The 27117-nt window shown below is 52.0% G+C and overlaps 2 protein-coding genes across 4 annotated transcripts; one reads left to right on the top strand and one right to left on the bottom strand.

The window, feature by feature from the left end:
• Positions 1 to 837: 837 nt before the first annotated feature.
• PROX2 (prospero homeobox 2) lies at positions 838 to 9373 on the bottom strand. Of its 2 annotated transcripts, XM_075030165.1 has the most exons (7): positions 9336 to 9373; positions 8761 to 9004; positions 7407 to 8675; positions 3498 to 5129; positions 2844 to 2951; positions 2179 to 2373; positions 838 to 2086 (listed from the first exon to the last, which is right to left on the bottom strand). In XM_075030165.1, the coding sequence occupies exons 4-7, from the start codon at positions 5064 to 5066 to the stop codon at positions 1901 to 1903; spliced, it is 2058 nt and encodes a 685-aa protein (XP_074886266.1). In that variant the 5' UTR covers positions 5067 to 5129; positions 7407 to 8675; positions 8761 to 9004; positions 9336 to 9373; the 3' UTR covers positions 838 to 1900. The 2 variants fall into 2 exon arrangements, with proteins under 2 accessions (XP_074886266.1, XP_074886265.1); XM_075030164.1 differs by lacking the exon at positions 9336 to 9373 and having other exon boundaries at positions 8761 to 9179.
• Positions 9374 to 9390: 17 nt separating this feature from the next.
• DLST (dihydrolipoamide S-succinyltransferase) lies at positions 9391 to 25786 on the top strand. 2 transcript variants are annotated; one of them, XM_075030167.1, is made up of 15 exons: positions 9391 to 9512; positions 14267 to 14300; positions 15642 to 15690; positions 16745 to 16800; positions 17162 to 17236; positions 17624 to 17679; positions 18388 to 18499; positions 19001 to 19156; positions 19445 to 19530; positions 20220 to 20317; positions 22184 to 22314; positions 22896 to 22969; positions 23811 to 23894; positions 24436 to 24603; positions 25106 to 25786. In XM_075030167.1, exons 1-15 carry the CDS (start codon positions 9444 to 9446, stop codon positions 25238 to 25240), a joined length of 1383 nt encoding a protein of 460 aa, XP_074886268.1. In that variant the 5' UTR covers positions 9391 to 9443; the 3' UTR covers positions 25241 to 25786. The 2 variants fall into 2 exon arrangements, with proteins under 2 accessions (XP_074886268.1, XP_074886269.1); XM_075030168.1 differs by lacking the exon at positions 9391 to 9512 and adding an exon at positions 14143 to 14166.
• The last annotated feature ends 1331 nt before the right edge of the window (positions 25787 to 27117 follow it).

Genomic DNA, 27117 nt, shown 5'->3' with positions numbered 1-27117 from the left:
GGTGCCACCAGCAGCGCTTCTCAGATGCTGCACATTTGAGTCTGGCACCTGTAAGCTTTGGGATGTGTTCCCATCTGCATCCAGCCCCCCGCTTCCTGATCCTCCTGACAAGTTGCACTTTGGAGCAAACTGACCCCAAGGCATTGGGGTGATGGTGCAGGTTTAAAGGAGCATGTTGGTTAGTGGGGGCTGCTCAGCCCCGCAGGGATGCCACCACGAGGAGTAAGCCTTTTTTGCTGCAGTGTTATTCTTTTCCCGACAAAAGGCAAGAAATTCCCAGGGTAATGCTTTAGAGCAGAAGTTATCAAATAGGTCTCTAGGGACGTAAAGGGGTAACTTAAACTATGCATTTATTTAAAAATGGATTGAGTAAATTTGGTGTTGGGGTTGTAAAATATACAAACCTCAAGAAATGAATATACAAACAGAAGCAGGAAATCTGGCTGGCTGCACTCGCAATGGGGGAACCACTGTAAAACTGCCCCTATTTCAGAGACCCCATCCTACCCTGACTTTACCACATGCTTCCTTACCCCTGCAGACGCACTGCCTGTGGATCACCCTGTGTGCTCCTCTGATGCTGGAGCTGTGATTTTCCTCTCCTGTGTCACTTGCTGTGCTCTAGTACCCAGCTGGCACCTTGCAGCACATCCAACAACATCTTGACCTCCTCCCAATCCTCTTCTCGCTAAGCATTTTGCATGGGGATGTCGTTGCTCATCCACAGTTATGCATCACCACCCTCCCAGAGCCCTCCCGCCATGCCTCTCCCAGGACGTCCCTTCTCCTCGCAGTCTTCCCCTCCCCACCGCTGCCTCTGCCAGGATGAGAGCCCATAACACAAAACGCTTTGCCACTCGCCATCGGGTGGAAAAGCGGCCACTGAATCCTGGTCACAGGGAAAAGAAACCTCCTTGGGTTTACATCCCTACAGCAATGGGGCTGCAGTCCTCAGGGCCCAGCTCCTCACCAGCTTATGTTAAAACCCACAGGGACTGACAGGTCCCAAATAATGTGCTCCTCTTTCACCATGGGCAGGTTGCGGAGACGAGATGTTTGAGGCAGTTTTGCCAGTGGAAGCATGACGTAAGGGGATGCGGGTGGGTGTTTATCATGGCACTCTCCTCCCAGGTGATGGGCTGATGGGGGCTGGTTGAGGGGCGGAGCGGTGCTACCTGTGCACCCTGCTCTCCTCCAGCATCGTGGGTAGCACTGCTGGTGAGCAGTTGCTCCTGGGCTGCTTCCACCAGCGCAGTGTCACCTGCTTCGCCACAGCGCCCAGCTGCGTGGGGGGCTCTTGCCAACAGCACAGGGGAGGCAGGGGGGAGTGTTGTTCGTGCTGGCTGCAACAAACACTGGTTTTACATCTCCCAGACAGGGTCAACTATCCCCATGGGGTGCTTGAAATGCTGGAATTCACCAGCTGTTTTCTTTGGACACCGGTGTGTTGTATCTGGACAGAAACTGAGGGATGCTGTTGGACCAGGCACATCCACTGGTCTGCTGTGCCAAGAAAACTTTGCCCGCTGCTAGAACCTCTGCCTGCTTTATAAACAGAAAGGCTGTTTGCCCTGATCTGTGGCCCTCTGGGGAAGAGAAGGAAGGCAGCTCAGCCAGGGTCACAGGGATAATTGGGGCAGGGCGATTTCCCAGGCTCCAACCTCATGGCTCTATCCCTCGCCTCCAAGGGTCTCTGGTAGGACCCCACCAGCTTTGAGCAGGGGAAAAAAACACACAGCATAAAATCCCAGCACCTGAGGCAAGTGACAGACCTCATCCAAGGAACTGTCTTACAGGCCAGAGAGAAAATACTCAGAATAACGGATGCTGTACAGAGTGCCGGTGAGGTGCTTAGCACATGCTGGCTGCACACAGGACCCAGGGCTGCTTTCACAGAGTGTCAGCTGCGGAGCAGTTCCTGGGAGCAGCCAGCGGCTTTGAACCCTTCCGGGATGTTGCTGTCCAGTTTGGAAATGATTTTGTAAATGGGTTTCTTCCAGGAGGGGTCAGCGTCCTTGCCCGCCCTGATGGCACTGAAGAACTCCCGGAGCGTCAGGCTGGCCACCTCCAGGAACCGCCCCGGCACCTGTGGCGAGACAGGCATCAGCCCACGGCACCACCATGTCCCTGGCTCCCTCTCGCCCCGCCACCCCTGTTCCCTGGCTCCCCCCTCCTCACCTCAAAGTCGTTCCCCTTGTTATAGTGCATGTTGAGGGCACGGAAAAGCTCCGAGTCCCGGGAGACCCGGAGGGTGCCAGCATCCACAACACCCTCCACCAGGGCCTGCCGAGCAAACTTCTCCACCTGGATGTAGTAAAACTCGCGGAAGTTGCTGAACCACTTGATGAGCTGGGAGGTGATGCAGCGGCTGAACTGCCAGGGCAGGGAGAGCCGGAGGACAGACATTACACCAGCTTGGAGCCTACTTGCCCATGAACCCCCACAAACCCAGCCAAGCATCGCTAGCCTGGCCCCAAACCCATCCCTACCCCAGGGGTGCAAAAGCACCATCCAGGACCATGACATGGGGGTTTCCGCAGCGCCTCTCCCCGCTGAGATTCAGATCCCAGCCACCCTGCAGTGGGGAGGCACACTCATGTTGAGCTTTAATCCCAATACCTTGACTGCACAAAGCAAAGACCTGGCAGCCCAGGTCTGCCATGGCCTTGAGCACCCGCTCCAGGGCAGCCTGTGCTGAAGTGGGTGCCATCCCCCCTCTCCTGCCAGCGAGGTGGGGGGGACACAAGAGCATCCTTTTCCCTGCAGTTCCCCAGCGAGGTGGGCTGGGTCCCACAACGTGTGGGAGCCCTGCCTGGCACCAGCATTTGGTACTGCTGTTTTACCTGCACGTCAAGGAAGTAGGTCTTCAGCAGAGTGGAGCTAGGGTAGCGAGTGAAGAAAAACATCAGCTTGGCCTTCTTCAGGTGGCCGGGGGTCAGCGCCTCCTGCATCTGCCTTGGGGTCAAGGAAAGCCTGCACACAGCAGCCCAACTGGCTCAGCATATCCCTGAGCACTGGCCCTGGTGCCCAAAATAACCCCTCCCCATGGCCTGGCAGCAGGGTGGAGGGGGTTCATCCCTGGCTGGGCAGCCACTGACTTTTCCCTTTGGCATCCCCAGGGAGGCTGCTGCTCCCCATGGCACTTCCCAGGATGGTGGGAACGGAGATTTCCATGAGACACCTCTTCCTGGCATAGGATGACGGGACCACCGGGATGGCCTAAGAGCAGGCTTGGGAGCTCCTGACTCCTAGCCCCAGCTATGCTACAGCATCTAACCAACCCTGAGGAGCAGCAGTGCCCTTCCATGACTCAGGACCCCATTCCTGCCCACCCCTTTTTAGCCCCCTGTGGAGCAGCAGGGACGGTGGCCCTGGGGAGACCAGCAGGGGCTGTGCCGAGCTGTGACTTCGGAGGATAAGGGGAGCATGTCCAAGCCCAGGGACCTCTCTAGCTCCAGCTGAGCCCAGGGACCTCTCCAGCTGCCCTCAAAGGATACATGGGTGGAGGCGAAGGGCACGCCATCCATCGCAGCCTGCAGCTCCCCGCAGCCATCCCTGCCAGCCGGCAGCAGCGCCAGGCTCTCCATGTCGGCAGGGCTCAGGGGCAGGGGATGCTGCTGCTGCTGCTGCCTCACGACCGACGACCTCAGTTTGACGGTTCCCCAGTGCAAGTCGAGGGGCTCCAGAGGACCCCTCTCCAGAGCAGAGGGGCTCCCACGAGAGCTACTGCCCCAGAGGCTGTGCTGGCCGTAGCCCAGCAGCTGGCTCAGCAGCTGGCTGTCCTGGACTGGGGCAGCCGAGACCAGCGAATAACCCATGCTGGGTACCTGAGAGGGTTTTCTGACCCCCTTTGAACTGAAGGAGCCAGCATGAGAGCCCAGGCTCTTCCCTGAAGCTCCTGACAGGGCCTCAGCCTGAGGTGAGCCCAGCGAGCCTGGCGCATTCCTGGGAGATGGCTTAGCAAGTGGCTTTCTGCATTTCCCAGCAGCAAAATACTCTCTCCTCACATCAGGCCCTGGCACTGGGAGGCTGCGGTGCTGCTGCAGAAGGTGGTTGGCTGCCTTCGGCCAGACAGTCTTCAGGACAGAGTCCACCACCTGCGACGTCACCCCGGCCAGCTCGTGCTTCAGCGCCTGCGAGAGGACCCTCGCTGCTGAGGGCAGGCCACCTGTGTCGCCGCTGTCCTCCTCCTCCTCCAGACCACGCACCTCCAGGACACTCTTCCAGAGAGGTGCTTTGCGTGCGTCGCTGGTGGCAGTGGCGCTGTCCTCGTCTGGTCTGTCTCCAGGCTTTTCAGGCAGTGGATGCGCTTTCTCAGCACCTTCCTGGGTTTGGGCAGTGTCCCCAGAGTCGCAGACCTGGGAGAACTTCTCCTGAAGCCGCCTCAGTTGCTGCTCTAAAAAGCAGAGCTGCTCCTTCAGCTGCTGGCAGCCCTCAGCATGAGGGCTGCCCGCCATGGGGGCCGCTTGCCCGGCTGCTCCTGTGGCCTGCTGGGGAACCCTCGGCTTCCTCTTACTCTCCCGGGGCATCTCACCGCCCCTCTCCCTCTCATGCCCAAAAGCTGCCTCCAGGCTGGTGCCAAATGCCTGAGGGGTTGGTAGGAGGCTCATGCCTTGGATGATGCTCTCCACCCTGGCCCGTTTGGCTCGTAGGTGCTGGCTGGAGAGCTGGTCCTGTAGGTGCTGGTCAGAGAGCTGGTCCCTGCCAGCAGCACAGGGCACAGGAGCCGGGGCACGGGTCCTGGGGAAAGCCAGGGCTTGCGCTCCTTCTCCAGGAGATGCACCACACTTGTAGTCCTGAGGCAGGGCCACTGCCTGAGAGGAAGGGAAAATGATGGTGGGATCCAGGCTCCTGCCAACCATCGGGTGGCTGAGGAGCTGTGATATCAGGGACGCACTGGGGGAAGGCAAGAGAGAGTCAGTCTGGAAACAGGGCTCCAACTTTAGCCCCTGGCTGTGCCCTGAAGTAACACGGTCTCTGTCCTGCTCAGAGCCAGTCCTGCCATCCATCGTCTCTTGTTCCTGCCTAGACACTGGAGAGCTGACCCTCAGCTGATTGGGGATCATTTCCAGTGACAGGTTGGCCGGCTTCCCAGGTGTTTGATATTTCAGCCTGCTAGTGGCGTGGAGCTGGAGAAAGAGCAAGAATCATCAGTGGGCAGGAACTTCATACAACAGCTCTCCATGCACATGGCCAGAGATTTTTCCTCCCAGATTTCCAGGGCATCCCTGCTCCCCTGCAAAATCTATTTGACCAGGGAATAACCCAGGCAGAAACCTCCAGGCACTGCAAAACCCATGAGCAGGCTGTCGGGTGTTGCATGACAGCAGCAACGCCCTGGACACTGTCACAGCTCCCACCTACCAGCCAGGCTTTCACAGTGCCCAGACTACATTTCACATGGTTTGGGCCCTGGATGCGCCCGGCAGCATGGACTTCTCACACCACCAGCTGCGCCCGCACCAGAGGCATTTGGGGAAACTCCCCTCTGGGCTCCGTGGACTCACGTACAAGGGTAGTGAGCAACAGATGGAGCCCTCTGCCACCCACGCCTGGGCAAAGGTGGTTTTGGGTGCTCCCGGGTGCTCACAGAGCATGGGGATGACAGCTACATCCCTGGTGAAGGCATTCACAGCACATAGCGGCTAGGCCAGGACATGGCCGCTGCGTGCTTCTGCTGGCACCCAGCACCCGCCACCACAGCCCCAAGGGCACGGTGATGGGCGGCAGCGCTGTGGGGCTGGAGCGGCACAAACAGGCTGGTGGAAAGGGGCACAGCGAGGGTGAAAGTGTGACGTGACCTGCTGCGAGCGGGACACACCGGGTTGTTCAGGCTAACAGCACGGGGCTCCTAAGCATTTGGCAAAACACTGAATAAAAGGGATGGGGATGGGGATTACCGGGGAAGAGAAAAACTACTGAGCCAGCAGCCCTGGGCTTAAAATTGTCATGCTGACTCCAGGCAGGGATCCACCCCCTCCACTCGTTCGCTCACTCGGACAGCTTTGCAAGAAGGTGCAAAAGCTCCTATCCTAGGCGATTAGAGGAACCATCCCTGTGGAGTGCTTCTTCCTCAACCACATTCATTAGCAGTAGCTTTGCATCCCTGAAGTAGGACAGTTTATGTCTTTTCCAGACACCTTTAAAGTGCCTGAGATTCTTTTGCTATACCCAGAAGTATCTGATCATTTTCAATACTGTCAGTCTCCTGTCCCTGTGACTGCTCCACAGCGAGTCCCCCACGCTAATGAGCAGTGTAGAAAATGTTTTTTTTCTCACTGTTTTTTAGCAGGTTGCCTTTCTTCGAACAGCCCTGTATTCCAAGCAGGTATCTGGGAGAGCTCTACCTTTTGCAGAGCTCTAGTCTTGACAAAAGTATTTTCTGGGTTGTCCAACACCACTTGTTGCTCTCCCATATTGTCTCCCCACCCCTCCTGACCATTAGGGTTTTGTTTTGCTAACAGTCTGTCATGGGGGCATTCAAACTGCTCAGTTTACCCATGGCCAATGCGAGGCTGGGGTACCGGCAGCTCTCAGCAACACCCCTCGCCCTTGTATAACAAGCTTCACCGTCACCTGCGGCTGCCTCTTAGCCTGCCAGTCGCTTCCAACAAAGCCACACAGCAAATGCAATGCAGTCATAAATTTCATCCACCCTTAAGCCTTTCTGCATGGCATGGGCACAAGACACTCGGTCCTGATACCTCACTCGGCTTGTCACAGAAACACCTTCTTTTGACACTTGGTCACAATTTCTCACGTCCTCTGTGTTCAACAGCACTGTCGCCTATGCTGAGGCTTCCCAGCCCCAGAAACATGGGGTGATACAACCCTCATAAGCAGATCGACTCAGAGCTGGCAAGAACCCCTCCACTTGCCTAAGGCTTCCAGCACCACCATCCTTCTGCTGGAGATTTGGAAGGTGGGAGCAGAGCCCACGGTCCCAGGCCATGGCAGCCTGCTGTGGGTGGCCTCAGCTCCCCCCTGCAGCCTCCCCAGCGCCACAGGGCTGGGAGGTGCTGCCCCAAGCAAAATGCTCCTGCTGATGCAGCCCTTTCCCTGCTGAGTTAGCAGATGCATGCTTTGGTTCCTACTCTTACTACCAGCCCTCACCGGTACCACCTTCCAAAACACTAAAAAGCAGCTGAGGCTCCTCTTACCTGAAGAAAAAGACCGAGGAACAAAGCGAAGATGCTCAGAAGAGAAGGCAAGCGTGTCCTCTCCAAAATGGGAGCCACCCCATGTGGGCTCCCCAGGTGCTCCTCCGTAGGAGAGCCGTACACGGAGCAGCCTGCCGCCCCTCCAGCACTGCAAATCCCCCCAGAGCCTTCCCCAGCCACTGCACCCCTCTGTCTTCAGCAAGCAGTCCCCAGCCCAAGCCACTGGCACCTCTCTGCCCCACTCACCTTGGCTCCAGGGGCGCAGGGAGCGCAGTGCCTGAGGGCAGGCGTCCGGGGGCCACTGGATGCCGCAGAGGCAGTGCCGGCACGTCCTCCCGCTGCGCTCAGGTCCTTTAAAGAGGGAGTGGGGAGGCCGGAGGCAGCCAACCGGCTGGGAACGACATCTGAATATGCAGATGGATGTCCAGGAGGTCAGGTCCAGCGCCGGGGTCCAGCCACCTTCCCTGCTGCTCAGCCGTCTCCCAGGCTCATAGCCCCTGGGGTCGGGCAGGCAAGAGCTGGTGCCCAGGTGGGCAGAGGGCCAGACGAGCCGTTTCCCCCTACAGTTTGGCCTGGAAACCCCATCTAGGACCCAGGGTGGTGAACCGTTGGTGAGATGATGCAAATACACTGGGCTAGAGGCAGCGCTGCAGGGAAGGAGGGAGCCGACCCGGAGCTCCAGGTGCTGCCCAGCTCCCACAGAAAGTGCCCAGGCATTTCCAACATCCCCCGCCATGGGGACACAGAGGCATTTCGGCTGGCCTGAAGGTCTGCAGTGTAGGACCGTGGCCAGGAAATGCAGCAACACAGGAAAAGCAGCAACACTGAGTCCGTTGCTTAACGCAGGGTGCTTTAGAGACACTGCCGCAGCGGGCAGAGCCAGCACCGCTGTCAGCTGAGCACACCTTGACCCCAGCTCCAGGACAAACCTACCTGCCCCAGGAGCACACGTGGTTGTGAGACATTTTGTGCAGGAGCTGTGGGGTGGGTGGACAAAGGCTAGCCACACGTGCCACTCCTGGGGCTTCGTCTGCTTTGACGCCATATGCTTACTGAACATGGTGATGTTTGGTGTATTCATTTGGGAGGCAGGAGGCTGTGGTTAAAAGCAGTTGACATCAGGTGGTCATGTTCAAGGATATTAGCCTGCGAAAGACAGATCACGGAGAAATCCCTGGCAGAGAGCCTTTCTGGCTCAGCTACCTTTTATTAAAGCAGGCAGCACAGCCTCAAAGCCTCAGAGACTATCCCCTGTTGATTTTTATTCTACCTCTTTTCTTTGAAAATGATCCCAAGGATGTTCATTGTGAATTTATATTAGGAGACTATTTTGGAGGTTGCAGTTTACCATTCATATATTATTAAGCAATGGCTAAATTAAGGGCATGCCTATAACCTGGACTTGGGTCCTTGCGAGAAGCCTGGCTGCCAGACAGCCTTTGATGACTATCCCAAGCTAATTCTCAGATTCTGCAAATGGGTTCCTTGCGTTTTCTTCCACCCGTGGTTCCCCACCTGGAAGCAGGCAGAAAAAAGAAGCTGGCTGGGGTATCCTCAAATGTTTTCAACATACAGACCACATCTGAGGAACAGGGCTTACTTGTGGACTCATTTGCCTGTTTGCCACGGTGAGATGACCGCCTTGCCCATTTCTAACCATGCAACATCCCGCTGGCGGACGCCTGCAGCAACATCATCCTACTGAAGCCCGACCCCATGGTTTGTCAAGGTGAGCAGGAGGACCACTGGTACAGCTGCCCCGCAGCAATCCAGAGCGGGTTCGATGAAAAGCGTCACGGAACAGCACCCTGTGGCAACACGCAGGTCCGCGCACGTACCAGGAACTGTAGGTAACGTAACTCGTACTGTGGAAGCCCCTGTGCCCGCTCGTGCTGGGGGCAGCACAGCCTGTGGGCAGGCAGGGCTGTGCAAAGGCACTGACCACCGGGACACAAGGCGGAACCCAGCCGCCTGCCTGCCACCCGGCCCCGCACCGGGCTGTGGAAGACATCTTAGGCACGGTTCCACAGGACCCTCCTGAGGCACCACAGCCCGTCCCCGCCCCGCAGCCCCTGCCTTAGGCCCGTCCTCACCCCGCAGCCCCGTCCCCACGCCTGTCACCGCTCCACAGCCAACCCCCCCCCCCCCCGCCCACCATAGTGCCGTCCCTCTGACCCCGCTCCCCCCGCTCCGGAGAGGTTGGTCCGGCCCTGCGCACTTCCGGCTCGCGCCGGGCCTGCTTCCGGTGTCCGCCCTCCGGCTCCTCCCGCCGCCGCCGCCGCGATGCTGCTGCTGTGGCGGTCCCGCTGCCTGGGCCGGGCGCTGGGCCGCTCGCTGCGCGCCCTCCGGCAGGTACTGCCCGCCGCGGGCGCCCGCCGCGGGGAGAGAGAGAGGGAGGGAGGGCGGCGGTTGGACGGGCGGGGACGGCGGCGGCGCCAAGGGCACCGGGACGCGTCCCCCCCTTCCTTCCCCCCCCGCCCGACGCGAGGCACCGCCGCCCCGGGCGCGGAGGGCAGGGCAGGGAGGGGCGGCACGGGCGGCGGGGCTGCCCCCCACCCCCGGGAGGGGCCAGGGCCGGGGCCGGGGCCGGGGTGAGTGCGGCGTTGCCCCTTCCCGGGGCCGGTGCGTGTGCCGCTGCACCCTCCCGGGCTGGGCTGGGCCGGGCCGGGCCCGCCGCCCCTGTCGGGAGAGGCGGCGCCTCGCCTGCGGCACCGGGCAGAGCTGACCGAGGGGAAGAGCCTCCGAAAAGCGCCGCTCTCGGACTCCGCCGTCGCCGCCTGTCGCCGGGCTGAAGCGGTTTGGGGGGCGGCTCTGTTGGCAGCCGTGACTCGCTCCCCCCACCCCGGCCTCCGCCGGCAGAGACCCTCCTCGGCCGGGGCCGGCCCGGTGCAGAAACGGCAAATAAAGTGGTGCCTACTTTCTTACTTAATTCCCGTGCTCAATTTTCAAAGCGGTCGTTGAACCAACCGGTGCAAACAGCAGTAACCTGTGCTGGCGGTAGCCTGGGCTTGCGGAGTCCGATAGCCAGAGCCAGCAACTCAAATCAACATTGTGGCGGCTCTTGGCCCGCGCGTTTCTGTCGTTTGCTGACTTCGGGCCATGTCTTCCGTTTAAATAGCAAACGTGCACAGCTTTATCTAAGTACATATATGTAAGCATGCACATACGTATGTATATATGCACATACGTACCTATATATGCATATACATACTTATATATGCATGTCTACAGGAGGAAAAAGATCACTTCTCTTCCAAATGACCAGCTGAAGCCTTAGAGCATGAGATTTGATTTTAGCCATTGTGTGAATGTAGGTGAGCAAGTGTTGACAGCTAATTGTAATGTTGAACATTATGTTATGCTTCCCTGTAGGGCTATTGTGTGTTAAATGCTTGCCTCTCGGCACTAGAAACAGATTTGTGTTTATAAATATCTCTGTGTGTGTATATAAAACCACTATAAACAATTTATAACTAACAACATAGTTATATTTTGTTATATGTAGATACAAACTGATTATAGTGCAGGTTAAAATAACCTTATTTAAGTGGCATTTTAACAATATTTATGCTTTGTCAGCTCTCGGTGGTGCTGTGTAATTACACAGAACAGAGGGGAAAGCCAGATGGAGTATTCCAACCTTTTGCAAAACTAGTCTGCAAATCAGGAGGTTACAGGAGGTTATAGCTGAGTACTAGGAAGGGGAGATAATTTAGTTAACCTGTTAGATGTACCAAAAAAGTTGAGAAGTCAAGATGGTAGCAGTAGTTTGATATCCATTTCAGTAGGGACAGTAAGTTTTGATGAAAGGGATAATACAGGCCTTTGGTGCGGTGGAAAGAAATGCCAGAACTTGGCAAACCTCTGATGGGAGAAGTGAGAACAATAGACATGTACAAAATTCAAAAGTGTAGGGTTGAATGGGAGAACAGTGGAGTTAGCAAGAAACAATGAGGGTGGGGCAGGGTTGGCTGGATTTTGAAGATTTCGTAGAAGAGAAAAAGGTCCTGGATGCATGTATCAGGTAGAAATCATGAATGTGCATCAATAGCCTGCATCCAAGCATGTAAGACTCGGGGTGGAGGAGGAGAGGCAGCTGTTGAAGGATGACCTGAAAAAGTCCAGAGAAGAGCTAGTCTGAAAAAGGATGGTTTGATTAGGAGCTACATTCAGTGCTTTGAGAATCAAGTCCTCCTGTTTATCTGGGGAAGAGTTTGTAAAAAACTTTTTCTTCCCTGTTTGATCCTCCCTGTGTGCTGGAGGAGGTCTCAGTCTGTCATCTTAGTAACAGGATCCTTTACCACTCAGCATTGTTATCTCCATCCCATCTTAGCATCTGCCCTGCCATGCTGTATATAATTGTGTTAAAATCCATGAAAGATGTGCTGTGGGTTTTTTGTGTGTAGCAGTGGTTTGTGCTCATCCTTGTTGTTAAAGCAGCAGCTTCTTTGCTTTGAAGAAGCCAGGGCTGGACAACTGTTTGCTGCTTTGCCTGTTGTCAGAGCTGCCCAGCACTGGGCTTCTGTTTTGCCTCTGTTGAAATTAACTGTACCTTCCTGTTCAGTTAGTGTCCTTACCTGAACTGGTCACTGTTCCCACTCCTGGAGAAGAAATGTGTAGGTATACAGGCTGTCGCTTTAGCTGATGTATTCCATAATTTATTTCACTGTGTAGTGACCTACGGGAAGGTGATTACTCCTTGAAAGGTGTGGCCTGGGATGCTGTGTGCCAGGGTCCCTTTGACATAATAACAGTTATAAAAGCAGTTCTGAGAAGTCACGTGAAATGTAGGGGAAAAATTAATCACTTGGTATGTGAGTCACTAGCTAATTAGATCAAGACTTCTTCAAGTGAAGGCTGTCTCTTTAAAGTGACCCAAAGTGCTAATGCCAGCTAGTGAAAACTAAATGTTTCTATTTTCACTGAAGAAGCTCCAAGATCAGGCAGAGGCAGATTTAGCCAGGTGATACCAGGAACAGGTGCAATCACAGTGATTCCTTCCAGGAAAAAGGGAACAGGAAGCAACCTTGTCAGGCATCTCTCGGAGCTGCACATGCATCTCTGAGGTACTGTGGTTAAGGGATGGACACAAGAGAGAGGGAGTTTCCTTATCTTTCATTAGTGCTTCTTCCTCCCATTAGAGCTCTTTCCCTCACTTCTTAACCTGAAAAACAGAAGGGTAGAATGATACCAGTTTTTTCCTTAGTTTTGCAGTGGTTGTGGAGCTGTCATCATGGAAGAGAGCTGCAGGTGTGTTTTCTCGCAACAATTTATTTTAGGACAGGCCTTCTAAACTTTTTTTTTAAAACCTTACAGTAAACTGGTCATGAGCAAATAAAATTGGCCGATTTTGCCTCAGTCTGGGTCTGTACCTCTTTCTTAACAAGTTATGTGTAGGGTGCTAGGAATACCTTTACCACTTTTTTTATGAAGCACCCAGGAAAACCTTAATGGGCAGAGGGGAGCTCAGGTTGCTTCAATACAGGATCAATGCAGGAACTAACCTATGTGCTTAGGATTGTGGTGCTTTAGACGCTTGACCAAGCAGAGTTAACTTGAAATTTGTCTTACTGATCCCAGCTTAGGGCTGTCTCTAAACAAACCAGATCTGAGTTAGCAGGGCGCCCGTGCTGCACCAAGATTAAGCGTTGTAGCATTTGTGATGACTCTGCAAAGTCTGTGCAGTGCTCGGTGCTTTCCCTTCCCCAGTCCGGACCTGGGGCAGGGGCCCCAGCAGGCCCTGCTGGGGGCTGTTTTTGCAGGACTGTTGGTCCAGGATCGTCGGTCCCTGCAGCGGGCTGGAAAACAGGGTAGCTGCATGGCGCTGTGCTGGAGCTCCTGAGCTCTGCCGGACCCACGCTGGCTTAGCAGCAAGTCAGCCTGGCCACCTGCATCCTCGGCACAGCTGATCATAACCCTGTTGAACTGCCCATTGATCATTGAGTTGACCATGTCTTAATATCTGAGAAGCCGAATCAATCAATACGTTCGGGTAATTAAACTGCCAAGTGGCTGATTCCAGACCTGTTAGTAGTTTTGATGATATGAAGTGTTCACTGAATATATTTTTGTATGCTACAGCTCTCAGTCCTGCAGATGGTGTGACAGGCTTAAGTATCTCTGTGGTCCTCGATGTCTATGCTGTCTTATCACACACAGCTCCACAAATTATTTTGGTATTTAAGATCAGTTATATCCCATCCTGCTTGCTCTGGTGAAGCTGAAATCAGGGCTTATATGCAAACTTCCCTTCAGACACTGAAGATGTGAATGAAATCTAATTTTTACCTCTTACCTTAGCTGCTGGATAAGGGTGCTTTGAGCTGTTGGGTAGCTGTTCTTCCAAACCAGTCAACTGCATTTTAGTCATGGTTACTGTGATATTTTCCTATAGCTTTTAAAGAGTTCTTACATTCTCCAAATCTGCAGGTTTGATGCTAGAGAAATGTGTAATAACAATAGGGAAGGTAACTGGAATATCTTGAAACGTCTTTTACTTTTGAGGAATGTTACACTGAGCTAGGAGTGCAGTCAATGATTACATGAGTATGAAGTGAAACATCACCAGAAGGTGGAATTCCTGGCTCACTGAGGGCAGTAGAAATTTTTCCATCAAGGGAAATTCTGGCCTTCTGGAGTTCAAAGGCTTCATAGCCTTAAAACAAACAAACAAAACCCCAGATGCTGCATTTGTGACTGTAGGATTAAACATCATGGGATGTTTTATTGTCGTATCCAGTAGCTACCCTTGACCTTCTCATTCATAGCAAATTTTAGTGAATGAGTCCTTAGAAATCTGTTCCTTCTTAAAGGGGAAGGTATGCATGAGAAGGTGAAAACAGCTGGAGCCACAACTGGAAACCAAGTGCATCAGGTTTAACATCGCTCCACAGGAAAGAATCCTGGAAGGAGACAAAGCAAAGAGGAGGGTGTAGATGCTCTCGCTGTCTCCTGCTATTGCATGTTACGGGAAAGTAGCAGGCCTGCAGTCTGGAGCATGGGAATGGTGGGTCCCGTCTCTGATCTAGGTCTCATGGGAAAACCAAAGTCCTTCTAGGGTGGGTCTGTCTTTTTGCAATACTGATAGTTCCTCTTCTCTCTGACAGGGGAACTGTACTCTGGCAAGATGCTCTCTGTCTGGTGAGTCTTATGCTTTTATTTCATTTCAAACTACCTAGACAGAACAGAGCTGATGATGGAAGTTGGTAATAAGTTTGATTGGGGTTTATTTCCGTCAGTCATGTAAAGAAGAAACAGTTGGTGAAATGAGCTGTGTTTCCATGTGAGTGCCTCCCTTGCCTAATGTATGTACTGCCCAATCCATTCAGCTCTGGTGAAGATTTCGCAGCAGCAGCACAGTGTATTTCAAGCACTGCAGTGCTTGAAACACATACTGTTGCAGAGCCTAGCTCTCTAATAAACTCCTTTGAAAATGATGGGTGAATATTAAGTGACATGTCAAATCTAGTATGCCTATGAACTCCTCTTTGGTACTTAAACTGGATTTTCCCAGAGCTCTATTTTTTCTAGCTGTACTGTGTTTATGTAGCATTACCTCACTCACTTCTGATTCCACATTGAGAAACCAGTTAAATCTGCTTACCTTTTCCAGCTCCTAGAGTTCCAATAGCAGCTCTTTAGTAGGGGATGGTGTCAAAATTGTATCACTTTTTTTAAAAAATCAAGTGGGGAAATGGTTCTTCCTTCTGGCATTGTGTAATTGAGATAACTATGTTCTCCAGTTGCTATGCTGACTCTCTTTAAGATCAGACTGGAAGACTGCCCAGTGCTCTGAAAAAGACAAAGGACAGGAGTTCAGTTCGTAATAAAAATTGCAGTGTCAGGGCATGTGAACAGTGTGGGAAGGGGACGGTGGGGTATGTGAAACTGAGAAGCTATGCAAGTACCTCCCTGCTGTGAGCTTTGGAAAAGAAATGTTCTTGGGACAAGGAGTAGACAGAGAGCAGGGGTGATGGTGGCTTGCTACTCTGCCCTACACGCTGTTTTCATTCTTTTTTGACTCCTTACCTATCCATGCAACTGTGAGGCTTCCTGGGGGTGCCTCTTAGGGGACTGATGCCTTGCTCCTATTAGGAACCCCTTTGTATCGGTGAGGATAACTCAGCAGCAACTGAGGTTTCAGCAGTCTTGGAGGTGTTCCTTGTAGCTGTTTCCTGGTTTTGTTCTGACTGGGGTAGCTGCTGCTTTGTTTGCCCTTTTCAAAGTTACCCTTATTAGCATTGAGGTCAAGATACAACTGTTTTTCCCATCTCTATAAATCTAGATGAAGACAAGACCACTGTTCTTGGCAAGCTCTGGGCAGGTTTGATGGCACTGATGTGCCTCTGTATGCTTATATTCCCCGCTTACTTGCAAGCTTCTTTCTGGGTGGACAGTGGTATCCTCTGCACTCTTTTACCTGACAGGGACACTTGAGGGCTGGACAACGTTCTTGTGGGGTAACACCATTTTCATTCACAGGTGTGGCTGGGAGCCAGGGACTGGCTTACATGAACAGCAGGAAGCTTGTGTAAGTATCTGCAGGAAAGCTGTGATGTGGAGAGGCTGGGGCTGCTCTAGCCTTGATAAGATTTGGGAGCTGGGAGGCAGAATATGGTTGGCTGTCATAAAATCCCTGTGCACATCATAGGAGCGTGGAGCTAGCCTTAACAAAATCTAGGTTTTGCAGGTCAGGAACTCTGGCACGCTTAAAGAAAATAAACCTTGTTTGGAACCAGATACTGAGGCATGGAAGGGATGGGGATGAGGAGACTGGTGATAAATGGATCTCTAGCCTTTGATTATCTGACTAGAAGTCTTTGCTCTATGGTGGCCTCCTGGTAGGATTTCTGTCAGGAGAAGTGACATGGTTCAGGGAGCTGTTGTTCATATGGCAAGGTTTGTATTGCTGAGATGGTCTTGTAAAAATGTATTTGGGGAAATAACCTTAAGAGTATATCCATAAAAGCCTGAAAAGCTGGTCTGTTTGCACCAAGTAGCCTGTGTTAGAGGAAACGCTAAAGCACGTTTGCTTCAGGTTTCCAAATGCGGTGTCAGTAGATACAAAAAAAATCCTTTGGAACGCTTGGGATTGCCAGCTCCCTGTGAAGGGACATGGTGGAGAGAAATAGCTGTCTCTTGGATGTGTTGCCATAGGCAATTTATGGGACTTTCTCTTTTTTTGGAGCAATCTAGCAACTTCTGTAGAGGTGACAGTCCTGATCTGGAGGTAGAAAATGGTTACTGCACTAGTCTTGGGTGTAGGGTGGGCTGTCTGGGTCAGCCTTTTATCAGTATTTGAACCGCAGGGGTTCTGTTGGGTTGCCTCCCTAAATTAAAATTCCTTAAATGTCAGTTCTCACTGAGTTACTGAGAGCGCTAGTGATGGTAAGCTGCAATGTTTCCTTTCTTAGTGGGATTGTTGCAGCTTAAACAGTAAGTAGGTGTCCTTGGAACAAATACATCAGAACAGCTGAGCAGCCTTTCAGATCAGTTAAGCAAGTGTAAATTCTGTACTTCAGCTTGGTGCTGGCAGCCTGCAGAGGAACATACTTCTGTGTTCATGTCTTTCTCTCTTTCTGCAGAGTAAATAGCTCCAGTGTCTTCACTGTCCGTTACTTCAGAACCACTGCAGTACGTAGTAAGTAAAAAGTCAGGAGTCAGCGGGATGGCTCTTGTGCTACCTGTTGGTGTCCTGACAACAGCTGAAGCTGCCTCTTCCATTCTTGGTCTATGTCCACTGCTGTCCCACCTTGGTGGATGATTAAGCGTTTATGTCCTGGGGCCCTAAAGATTTTGTCTGGCATTCCTGTCACAATGTGACTTTCAGTCAAATGGGAATTCTCTTGTGTTAATCAGTGTTGAAGCAAGGAGAAGGCCAACTTTTGATGTCTGTTGACTTACTCCCTCTAGTAGAGTCCTGATGACAAGAATGAAGCAATGCCATAAGTTTTGAGCTCTGAATGCGTTCAAGTCTGTCTCTCTCTCTCTCTCTCTCACAGGGGATGACGTGGTTACGGTGAACACACCAGCCTTTGCAGAGTCAGTCACAGAAGGAGATGTCAGGTGGGAAAAAGGTAAGCTGTTGCCTCTTCCCTGAAATTCTCAGAACCGTTGCTGCTGCACTGGGCAGCTCGGGGGTGCATTGTAGTTCACTGGCTGACAGCCTGCTCTGTGCCTTTCAGTCTGTGACAATGAGGCAGTTAATTGCAGTTCTTCTGAGGGGTAAGGATTGCAGTTACTGCCTCAGCACCTCTCTGTCATGGGTGATGTTGGGTGAAGGGTGATGTCTAAACTGGAATCAGACTCTGCAGTAGATTGATGTTTGAGCTAGACTTTTATTTAGCAGCTGTGGAGAACTGGAGTGAGAAAATTCTGGATTAGTGGGGGAGACTGCTGTGGGTTAAGAGGGGAGGCCAGAGCACACCTCCCTCCTCACAGTGGTCTTCATATCTATCATTCAGCTGTTGGAGACACAGTGGCGGAAGATGAAGTGGTGTGTGAGATTGAAACAGACAAGGTAGGAGTTTTCTGGACCAAAACTTTTTATAGTTCTGTAGCAGGTATCCTGTATGGCTCCTCCCCGCTAAATGCTCCTAAAGCCTGCAGGCCCTGCCTGTGTCTCCTGCTTCCGTGATGGAGAAAAGGTTTTCTCATCTAGTATGAAAGCTGGCTGTGCCTTAAATGAGAATTCTTTGATAACTCTTTCCTTCCTCATACATTCGATTAAGCATCAGTGGTGCTGATGTTTGTTGGAGCTGCAATTCCACTCTTCCTTCCAATTTCAGTGCTCTAAGCTTTGAAACATGTTTGTGTTTAAACAGAGGAGAAATCTGCAGAGCCATAGGATGTCTTCAGACTGTTTAAAATTTAGCCTTTAAGTTTACTCACTCCTTAAAGGACTCTTAAGCTTTGAAGTTCTTGCTAAAATGCCCTGCCAAGTTCTGCTTCTGGTGTTGCTGTCAAGAAGATGCTGGCAGCAGGTCAATTCTTGATTGTACCCTGGAGCAGGAAGATCAGGCTATATGTTACACTGCCAGCATCTCCCAAAACTTCTAAGCATTGGCACAAAATCCCAGTGGGGGGGGTGTGAAAACAGGCGCAAATGGTGCGAGACAGAGCTGCTGTCTGTGCCAAATTACAATGTCTTATCTGCGCATATTGGCATCTTGGCCACTTGTTCTCCATCCAATGTTTGGGGGAATTTCACTGATTTTCCATTTTGCAGACATCAGTGCAAGTTCCAGCCCCAGCAGCTGGTGTGATTGAAGCCCTTCTGGTACCCGATGGTGGCAAAGTGGAAGGGGGAACACCTCTGTTCAAACTCAGGAAAACTGGGGGTAAGTCAGGCCTGTATAACTTGCATAGGCCTTCCTGTTTCCACCAATCTTTTTCTGAAGATAGAAGCAAGGCATTTAGAGGGATCCTGAGAGAAGTTAAATGTTTCCTCCATCTGCCTCTCTAGCTGGAAGAAAATACTCCTTTTTCCATTAGAAAAGCATAATTTCAGCCCTTCTGAGGGCGGAACTTTCCTTTTGCTCCCTCTGGAGGAGACTGCAGCTCTAAGTTAAAATTAATTGAGAATTCCACTGATACAACTCCCTTCTCCACCCTCTTCTCTTTAGCATTTAGTCTTGTGCACAGTGAGGAGATCTAGGGTGTCGATGAGTAAAACACTTTCACCTTGGGATCCTCTTGTGGTGGCTCCTATCAGTTCAGTAGTGCTGAGAACATAAAGGCACTCTGCTGGAGGGTTAACTTTTATCAGGTTGGTTGGACTCAGAGATCCCTGACAGTGGAAGCTGTTGTTACCCTTACCATGGTTCTTCCTTGTCTTTCAGCTGCTCCTGCCAAGGCCAAACCAGCAGCAGCCCCTCCTCCTCCTGCAGCCCCTGAACCTGTAGCTGCAGCTGCTCCTCCCCCTGCTGCAGCACCAATTCCCACTACAATGCCACCAGTGCCGCCTGTGTCAACTCAGCCCATTGATAGCAAACCAGGTGAGCCAACAGCCATTTTCTCCTATTTTCAAGCCTCTCTCACTTGGGGAGAGTGTGTAAGCTTAAAGACAGCAAACAATCTGGCATTTATGGTGAAGGCCTCCCTGCATTATTGCCCTCCATGCTCCAGACTAGAGAGCTCAGCTATGCCTGGAACCTGCCCAGCCCAATTCAAGGCTGTTTCCGCACTGTGTTGCTTGAGCAAGGAGCTCAGATGGGCTTTCTACCTCAGGGCATTGCAATTAAGCCCTGGCTTCCCTTTTTGACTGATGTGTTCTTTACCCTCAGTGTCTGCGGTGAAGCCAGCTGCAGCCCCAGCGGCAGCCCCTCCTGGGGAGGCAGTGCCCAGCAAAGGTGCCCGATCAGAACATAGGGTAAGCTGTGGGAGTAGGGGCATTGCCAAGGCTTCTGTTGCTGGGTGACAGTCTGTTCTGGCATAAGTCTTGAGCTTTCTGGATAAGTCTGTATCTACCTGTTCACATCCAGCTCAGTGGGGCTGTGACAGATGGAAAATTCTCTACATGAGGGCACCGCTTAGGGGTGGGCTGGAGGAGGAGCCAGGTCTGATCTGATGCAGGTCTTTTCTAGGTAAAAGTCTTGTCTTGAACTCTGCTGACTGAGCACAGAAGGCTCAGTGTGATCTGCTTGATCTGTCCACAAGGCCTCAGCAAAGGGCTGAGGCTGCTGCAGCTGCCTTGTGCATTCTTAAGAGAACGTGGTTGAGCAGCCTGCTTTCTTAGCAGTCTTGCTCTTTTCACATTAGCCTCATGCTGGAAACCTATGCATGCTTGGAGGTCCTGAGAAACACATAGGTTGGAAGTAGTTATACTGTGATGCATTTCAGCACTGCTTTTCAAGTGAACTGTGTGTTGAGCTGGGCAGCTCTAGTGAAATCAGTTCAGCCTGTCATGCTCCTCAGGGAGACCTGGAGTGAAAACCTTGGCCCTAAGCATCTATTGCTAGTCAACTAGATGGCAAGAAGAAGGGCCTTTTGAGTTTCTTGTGCATTTTGCCCCTTGAATGAGCTTGAGGTAGTTTCTGCTTATATCTTTTTAATTTTCAGGTGAAAATGAATAGGATGCGTCAGCGTATTGCTCAGCGGCTGAAAGAGGCTCAGAATACTTGTGCCATGCTGACCACTTTCAATGAGATCGATATGAGGTGAGGAGCAGACCTCTTTTTCCCTTTGCAAGTAGAAATAGATGCAGGCAGTCATCTTTAAATAGCAGTCAAGACCTTGCTGATTCTCTTTGGAGAGATCGGCAACATGTCTTTTGGGACCTCTTTCTTAGGTGAGTACCACGATCTGCACAGCTTCATCACGGCCACGTTGGTGTTGCAGTATGAGGGGTGCGTAGCTTCCTAATGGCCTGTCATTCCTTGGGAGTCATCTGCTGCCTGTAAAAGGGGCAGTCTGGTTCCTCATCTGTGTAGTTCTTGGTTGAGGACTGGTAGATATCGAGCAGAAGACCAGGAGTGACTACTATCACTTGTATAGTGGCAATTAGAAGACAGCAAGATGTATCATCTGCTTTCTGCCACCCCACCAGGTTACTGCTTTGGAGGTGGGCATATTTAGCTTCCAATGAGGTGGTTCCCCGGGGCTCATCAGCCTTTCAGGTGAGCACTACATAGGTCTGAGGCCTTTGCTGTTAGATGATGCAGCTTTCCAGAGACAGACTATCATCCTTCCCCATCCCCTCTGGGCAGGTGGGGGTCTTCTGACTCAAGTGCTTGCACGGACTGAACACACTAATGGCTTTGAAGGGTGGGCAGCTTATGTTACAGTGCATTAAGGGGAAATTGTGCCCAAATCAAATTGCCTTGTGAAATCCTATTCTGCTCCTTAAGACAAAACATGTAAATATTTGGGTCTCAGAACAATAAGGTTGGCAAAATAGTCTTGATTGGAGAGGAAGTGCTGCAGCTTTATCTCGTCTCAGAGGCTCATTGAGGTGTCGCTTTACGCTGGCCTCGGGCTCTCATTGCATCTGGTAATCTGGTTTGGATTGATTGCTGTGAGGTTGACTCGTGAGGACCTGTGCTGGGGCCTCCTGCTTCCCGCAGGGGGTCAGCATCTGAAAGGAGGAAGCCATAATGAGCCAGTTTCATAGCAAACCTCGTCCTCATTGCTGCAGTCCTTGTGTCTTGGGAGACACTAATGTCTTTGGGTGGTAATCCTAGCCCTAAACAAGGTTAGGCACAGGAAAACAAACACTCTAAACCATGGAGACCCCTGTGCCTTGCTGAAGCTGTCTCTTCAAAGGCTCAAGGTCTCTGGAGGGGGGAGGGATGGACCATGCAATTCCACAGCTCTGGTATTAGCCTACAATAGGCAGAGCTTGTAGCCACAGCTTGGTTGAGTTTTGTAAATGGCCTGAGTTCTGATAAATAGAAGCAGTGGGGAAACATGGTTAGTCTGGTTGAGGGCTGCAGGTGGGCTGGCACCCACTACCATAGCATCTGGGAAGATTTCTTTCATATTTGTGCAACTCCCAAAGCCAGAGAGTTGTGTACGGAGGCATTGTGCTGGCTGGCGCTGGACTTGCACAGTGATTGAAGTCTTTTCCCTCTGACACCACGTGCATCTTTTCTGCTCTTGGCATTTTCTGTTTTTTTCACCCGTTCAGGGCTGGCCCAGCTACACCTGCTGTTGCTGTCTGTGGTGCCACACTGGTGGCAGCACTGGTGTCTCCAGAGAATCAGTGGCAACATCAGGTCTAAGCAGGAAATACACCATGCCCCATCTTGCTTAGGTGCCTGGCAGTGTGGGCCATGCAGGTTAACCCTGTCCTGTGGAGTTTGTGGTCCAGGACCAGTGCCTGTTATATCCTTTGGCAGGGGCCTTAGAGCCACCTTCAGCCCACTTCACCTATGACATTTGAAGGATTTTTCAGCAGACTGGGAGTTTGCCGGTTGGTGGTGCAGTTATGCAGTCCTTGGGGCTGGCACTGAAATCTGTTACAGAGCAACGGAATGGTGTTTTCTTGGGCTCCCTGCTGACCAGCATTATCATGTGTTTTGCAGCAACATCCGGGAGATGAGAGCTGTACACAAGGATCCCTTCCTGAAAAAGCACAATCTGAAGCTAGGTTTCATGTCAGCTTTTGTGAAAGCTGCAGCTTTTGCTCTGCAGGACCAGCCCGTTGTGAATGCAGGTGAGTGGTGACCCTTGCTGGTGAGTTGCATGTCTCACCAGCAAACGTGGCAGAGTAGGGGAAAGCAGGTGGCCCAAGTCCATGGCAGGGCACATAGCCTGGACAAGCAAGTCAAATACACAGAAAAAAGGGGGACAGTCCTACGTGCTGCAGCTGATTTTGCTAATGCCGCTTATGTAGGTAGAGGACAGCTTGCCAAGAGGGGCTCTGTTAGGAAGGGGTTGCCAGGAATGGGGCTGGGGCCATACGTACACAGCTGCAGAGGGCAGAGCCTGCTGGTTGATGTAGAGGTAGCTGCTGTAGGTGTGATGCGGTTCCTGGGCGGTGTCAGAGGTACTTGCTCAAATCTAGAAGAAGAGAATAACCAAGGGAATGTCCGAGGGGGACTGACCTATCTGGACTGTGTTTCCTTTCTGTCTATCCTGGTGCTTCTCCCACAGATGCAGTGAGGGCTCATTTTTCTCTGGAGTTATGTTTAAGCTAGAGATGAACAAGTTGTTATGATTTTGTGGCTATGTCTGTCCTGTTGAGCCCTTGATCTTGGGTACTGCATGTGAAAAACAGCTTCTTTCTCCTTCTAGTGATTGATGACACGACCAAAGAGATTGTGTACAGGGACTATGTGGACATCAGTGTCGCTGTAGCAACTCCCCGGGTAGGTACCTTGGATGCTTTGGCCATGCTTCCTGCAGCCTCGGATCATGGGATGGTCATATACTTTGAGCCAACTCAGCTTTGAGCTCTGCTGCAGCAGAAACTTACTGATGAGACTGATCTTCTAAATGAGACATCTGATATATTGTGGACTGCTGAGATGGTTTTGGGAGGAGGTGGAGGACGAAGAATATTCTGCCACTGTGCTAGGAGATGGAGTAACAAGGTCCTTTTTTTTTTTTTTTTTTTGTGGACCCATGAGGATATGGCATAGACAGTAAAAGCTTTGCATGTCCTGTCCTTTGGCTAACCCTGCTGTGTTGTTCCACCATTTCTGTAAATGACATTGCTGTTTCAAAGAGATGTTCCTGTCCAGGCAGAGTATGGGATGGAGGTACAGTTGTTGAATTAGTTGGTTCTGTTGTGAGGCAGAGGTTTGGCCACGACTGAAGTTCTGTCACTGCTCCCAAAGTCTAGGGGAGGTCCATCTTAAAGGGACTCGACTCTTCTGGTGGAGAAAGAGGAGGCAGCTGAAGTCTACCCAGTGCCTCACCTGCTTTTATGGACGTGGAGCTGGATCCAGGCAGACCTGGTTGATTTTATGAGACGGGCTTACAAAGGCAAAGATGATGTCTCAGTACACACTAAGGTGTCGGCCCTTAGTGCTTGTCATGCCAGGTTTCCCGGCAGGCTGCCAGGGTGCAAGGCAGCTCTGCCAACCACCTGCTGTGTGCTGAGGAGGAGGCAGGAACTCTGCTGGGCTGAGGCCAGGCTCCTGCCCCTTAACAGTTATGTGTGTTGCTGCGGTGAATTTGCTGACCATGCACTATGCTTCTCCCTAGGGTCTTGTGGTCCCTGTCGTTAGGAATGTAGAAAACATGAACTTTGCTGACATAGAGCGTGCTATCTACGAGTTGGGGGAGAAGGTAAGGAAGGTTGGAGGTTTTTCTGAAAAGGGTTGGGAGGAATGGGAAGAATTGGGGGTGCTGAATAGGCATGAATTGATTCAGTCCCTTTGTGTCATCATCTCTGACCTCTAACACACTGAGTTGTGCTGTGGGGAGTGATCCAGTTACATCTGTAGCTGTGCCTGTGCCTTACAGGACAGGTCTATCTACTTGTTGCCCTTCCAGAAGACTGCAAACTGCATTAGTGACATGGTGTGTCTTCACCTTTGTCTCTAGAGGCCAAGGCTGAACTGCCCTGGGGTAGAAGTCCCTGTGTCCGTCTCCTGCAAAAGCAGGAGTTGGAAGTGAAGGCAAGAGAATCCTTCCCCAAAGCCAGTAAATGTTCAGATCTAAAGACAGGATGCATTTTCAAGTACTTTGTGCTGGTTTTCAGCTGAACAGATCAATAAGTGAAGGTCTTGCCATCAGCATTTATTCCTGGAGATAGTGAACATCCAAACCTTTGTCCTTTGCCTTCTGTGATCTGTGTAGCTTTCCAAGACCTTGCTTTTTCTTCTAGGCACGGAAGAACGAACTGGCCATTGAAGACATGGATGGCGGCACTTTCACAATCAGCAACGGAGGGGTTTTTGGGTCACTCTTTGGGACACCTATCATTAACCCACCCCAGTCTGCCATCTTAGGCATGCATGCCATCTTCGACAGGCCTGTGGCTGTGGGAGGCAAGGTAGGTGGAGCTGTGCAGGAGGTTTCAGTGAACATAGGGGACAGCTCAGTGGGATGAGGACCATAGCCCATAACCTTTTTCTAGGGGGTTGGTGTCAACTTCTAAAAGGCTTTACTGTGAAGGAGGAGCAGAGACTAATGGGTGTAGGGCAGCTTTGCTGGCACTGGTACTTGCCTGAGGTCTGCAGGGGGCCTTGTCCTATCTGTGAGGGGGAGAAATGGATAATCTGCTTAGGTGTGGGGAGGAATAGGCTGTAGCCTTTGTGATAGAGAACAGCTCCAGAAAGGGACCTAGTCTTGTGTGGTGCAGACCCAGCCTGAGTGGTGATCAGTGCCTGGGTGAGTGAGCGGGTAGGTAATCCTGCCAGGCAGGACACATCCAGGAGGGCCTGAGCCCTGGATTCAGGATAGGAAAAAGCCCAGGTCTTCCCGGAATTCACAGGAGGGTATTATACAGGCAGTAGGGCTGAGCTCACTAAGCCTGTCTTATTCCTCCCCTTCAGATCGAGGTGCGGCCCATGATGTATGTGGCGCTGACGTATGATCACCGGCTGATTGATGGCAGAGAGGCAGTGACTTTCCTGCGCAAGATCAAGGCAGCGGTGGAGGATCCCCGCGTGCTGCTGCTTGACCTGTAGAGCAGCCGCACCCCCACACAACCCACCCGGGGCAGGGCCACAGCACCAGCAGGGGCAATGCAGGGCATTCAGGAACTGGCAGGGGTCATTCCAGTCTCTCTTCCTCCGCTGTGATCGGAGCTGTCCCAGAGGGAATTGTGGGGATAGCTCCTACCTCCTTTCCTATTCTGTTTAACGAAGGTTCAGTTTCTCACGAGGATTGCTATGCAGTGGGCCAACCACTGAATGGCACTGCCTTTCCAGAGCCAACTGTATGGCATCCTCTCCCTCACAGCACCGAACTCTCACCTCTAGCTTGTCCTATACCACTGAAAACTGCTTGCTGCTGCTGTGCTAGGGTACCCTTCCCTGCCACTCCAAGGCGGGTTCAGCTTTATTTCCTAGCACTAAGGTTCCTGGGAGGGAGAGGACAGGAAAGGCTACTGTTCTGTCCCTGTTTTGCTTGAAAATATTTCACACTCATCTGCCTTGCAAGGGCAGTCTGGGGACACCCAGGCCACTTGCAGCAGAGGTTTTGATCAGAGCAGGGCTTGAGGTAGGTGTCATGCCTCTGGCAGTGCCCTGGTTACACTCCCTCCACAGACAGGAACGCAGCGGTGGCAGCTCCCCTGCTTTCCCTTGGAGATCGTTTGTCTCTCTCCAGCCTGGTCACTGGTGTGAATGTTTGTCTGGGTGGGCAGAGCCCGTGACCTCTGTGGAGGTAGCACTGATCCTGGGGGGACAACCCTTTCACCATTACATGCCCGACACGGGGCTAAGAACCAGCCCCCAGAAGCTGTCCTTGAATCACAGCTCACTGACGGTGGATCTGACTGCTGGCTTCCTGCGTGCAAGGGCTTGGCCTGCTACCAGCAGAGAGACAGCTGGGGAGGGCCAGGTCTTTAACTGTAATGTACATCCCAGCCCAAGGCTGCTGGTTTTGGGGGGAGGGGGGCAGTCCTTAATCTGATAGCGCACACATGTATTGGGGAGTGAGGGGGTTGCTAGTGCCTGCAGAGTCTATTACTCTTACCCTCTACGCAGAACTTGTAACTAAAATATTTAACACAGCGGATTTTAAATGAAATAAAACTGGGCAACAACTGCGAGGTGGGGTGTGTTTGAGGGAACGAGCAACAGCTCTTGGGTGAGGACACAGGGAGCAGCTTCCTTAGTGTAGTGTGAGAAGCCTGTTTTCTGGTGGTGAGAGAAAAGAGGGAATGGGAGCTGGGCCCGTCACTGGGGGTAATAAATTGAGGCTTCTCTGGCTGTGCCAAACCCTCTTCGGCACAGAATTGGCTCTTCCCAGCAAAGATGAGGTTTTCAGGGCTGGAAATCCTCCTTTTCTTGGTCTAGCAACGGAACTGTCACAGACAGCGAGGAAATCCCAGTGTTTGCTAAATGGCCTGATGGCCAAGAGGGAGACCTGGGATGGGCTCTTAAAGTACAGGTGTGGAGCCAGGTTTTTTTCCCTGCTACAACAGGGGAGAGTTATAAATCATGCAAGTGGGGAAAAAGGCTGTTAAGGGTTGCAGAGGGAGAAGGGAGGCAAGATCAAAGAACTGCAAAGCAAAAGCTGTCTGTGGTGCTGAGTGTCTCCCCAAGGAGCTGTCCCTGTTGGAACAGTACGAAATCGTTCCTGGATCATGGCAGGGTTTTTCCAGCTCTGACATCAACTTCAGAGAATGGTTTGCCTTTCCCAGCTATGAGTGAAGAAGACAGCCCCTTTTAACAGAATATGCTTGCACTCACAGCTGGCTTGCTGATGAAAGGGAGAGCAGTTCCTAGTACTGGTTCCTACAGCTTCCTGGCAGCTATGGACAAACTGGTGCGTGGAGTCTGCTTTCCTCTGACTGTCCCTGGTTGAGGTAGAAGGGTAGGAGGAGAGGAAAAAACCC

This window comes from Buteo buteo, chromosome 6 (genome assembly GCF_964188355.1).
Source record: "Buteo buteo chromosome 6, bButBut1.hap1.1, whole genome shotgun sequence".
Lineage (NCBI taxonomy): Eukaryota > Metazoa > Chordata > Aves > Accipitriformes > Accipitridae > Buteo > Buteo buteo.
The sequence above is the reverse complement of the archived record's forward strand: the minus strand, read 5'-3'. Positions and strand labels throughout refer to the sequence as shown.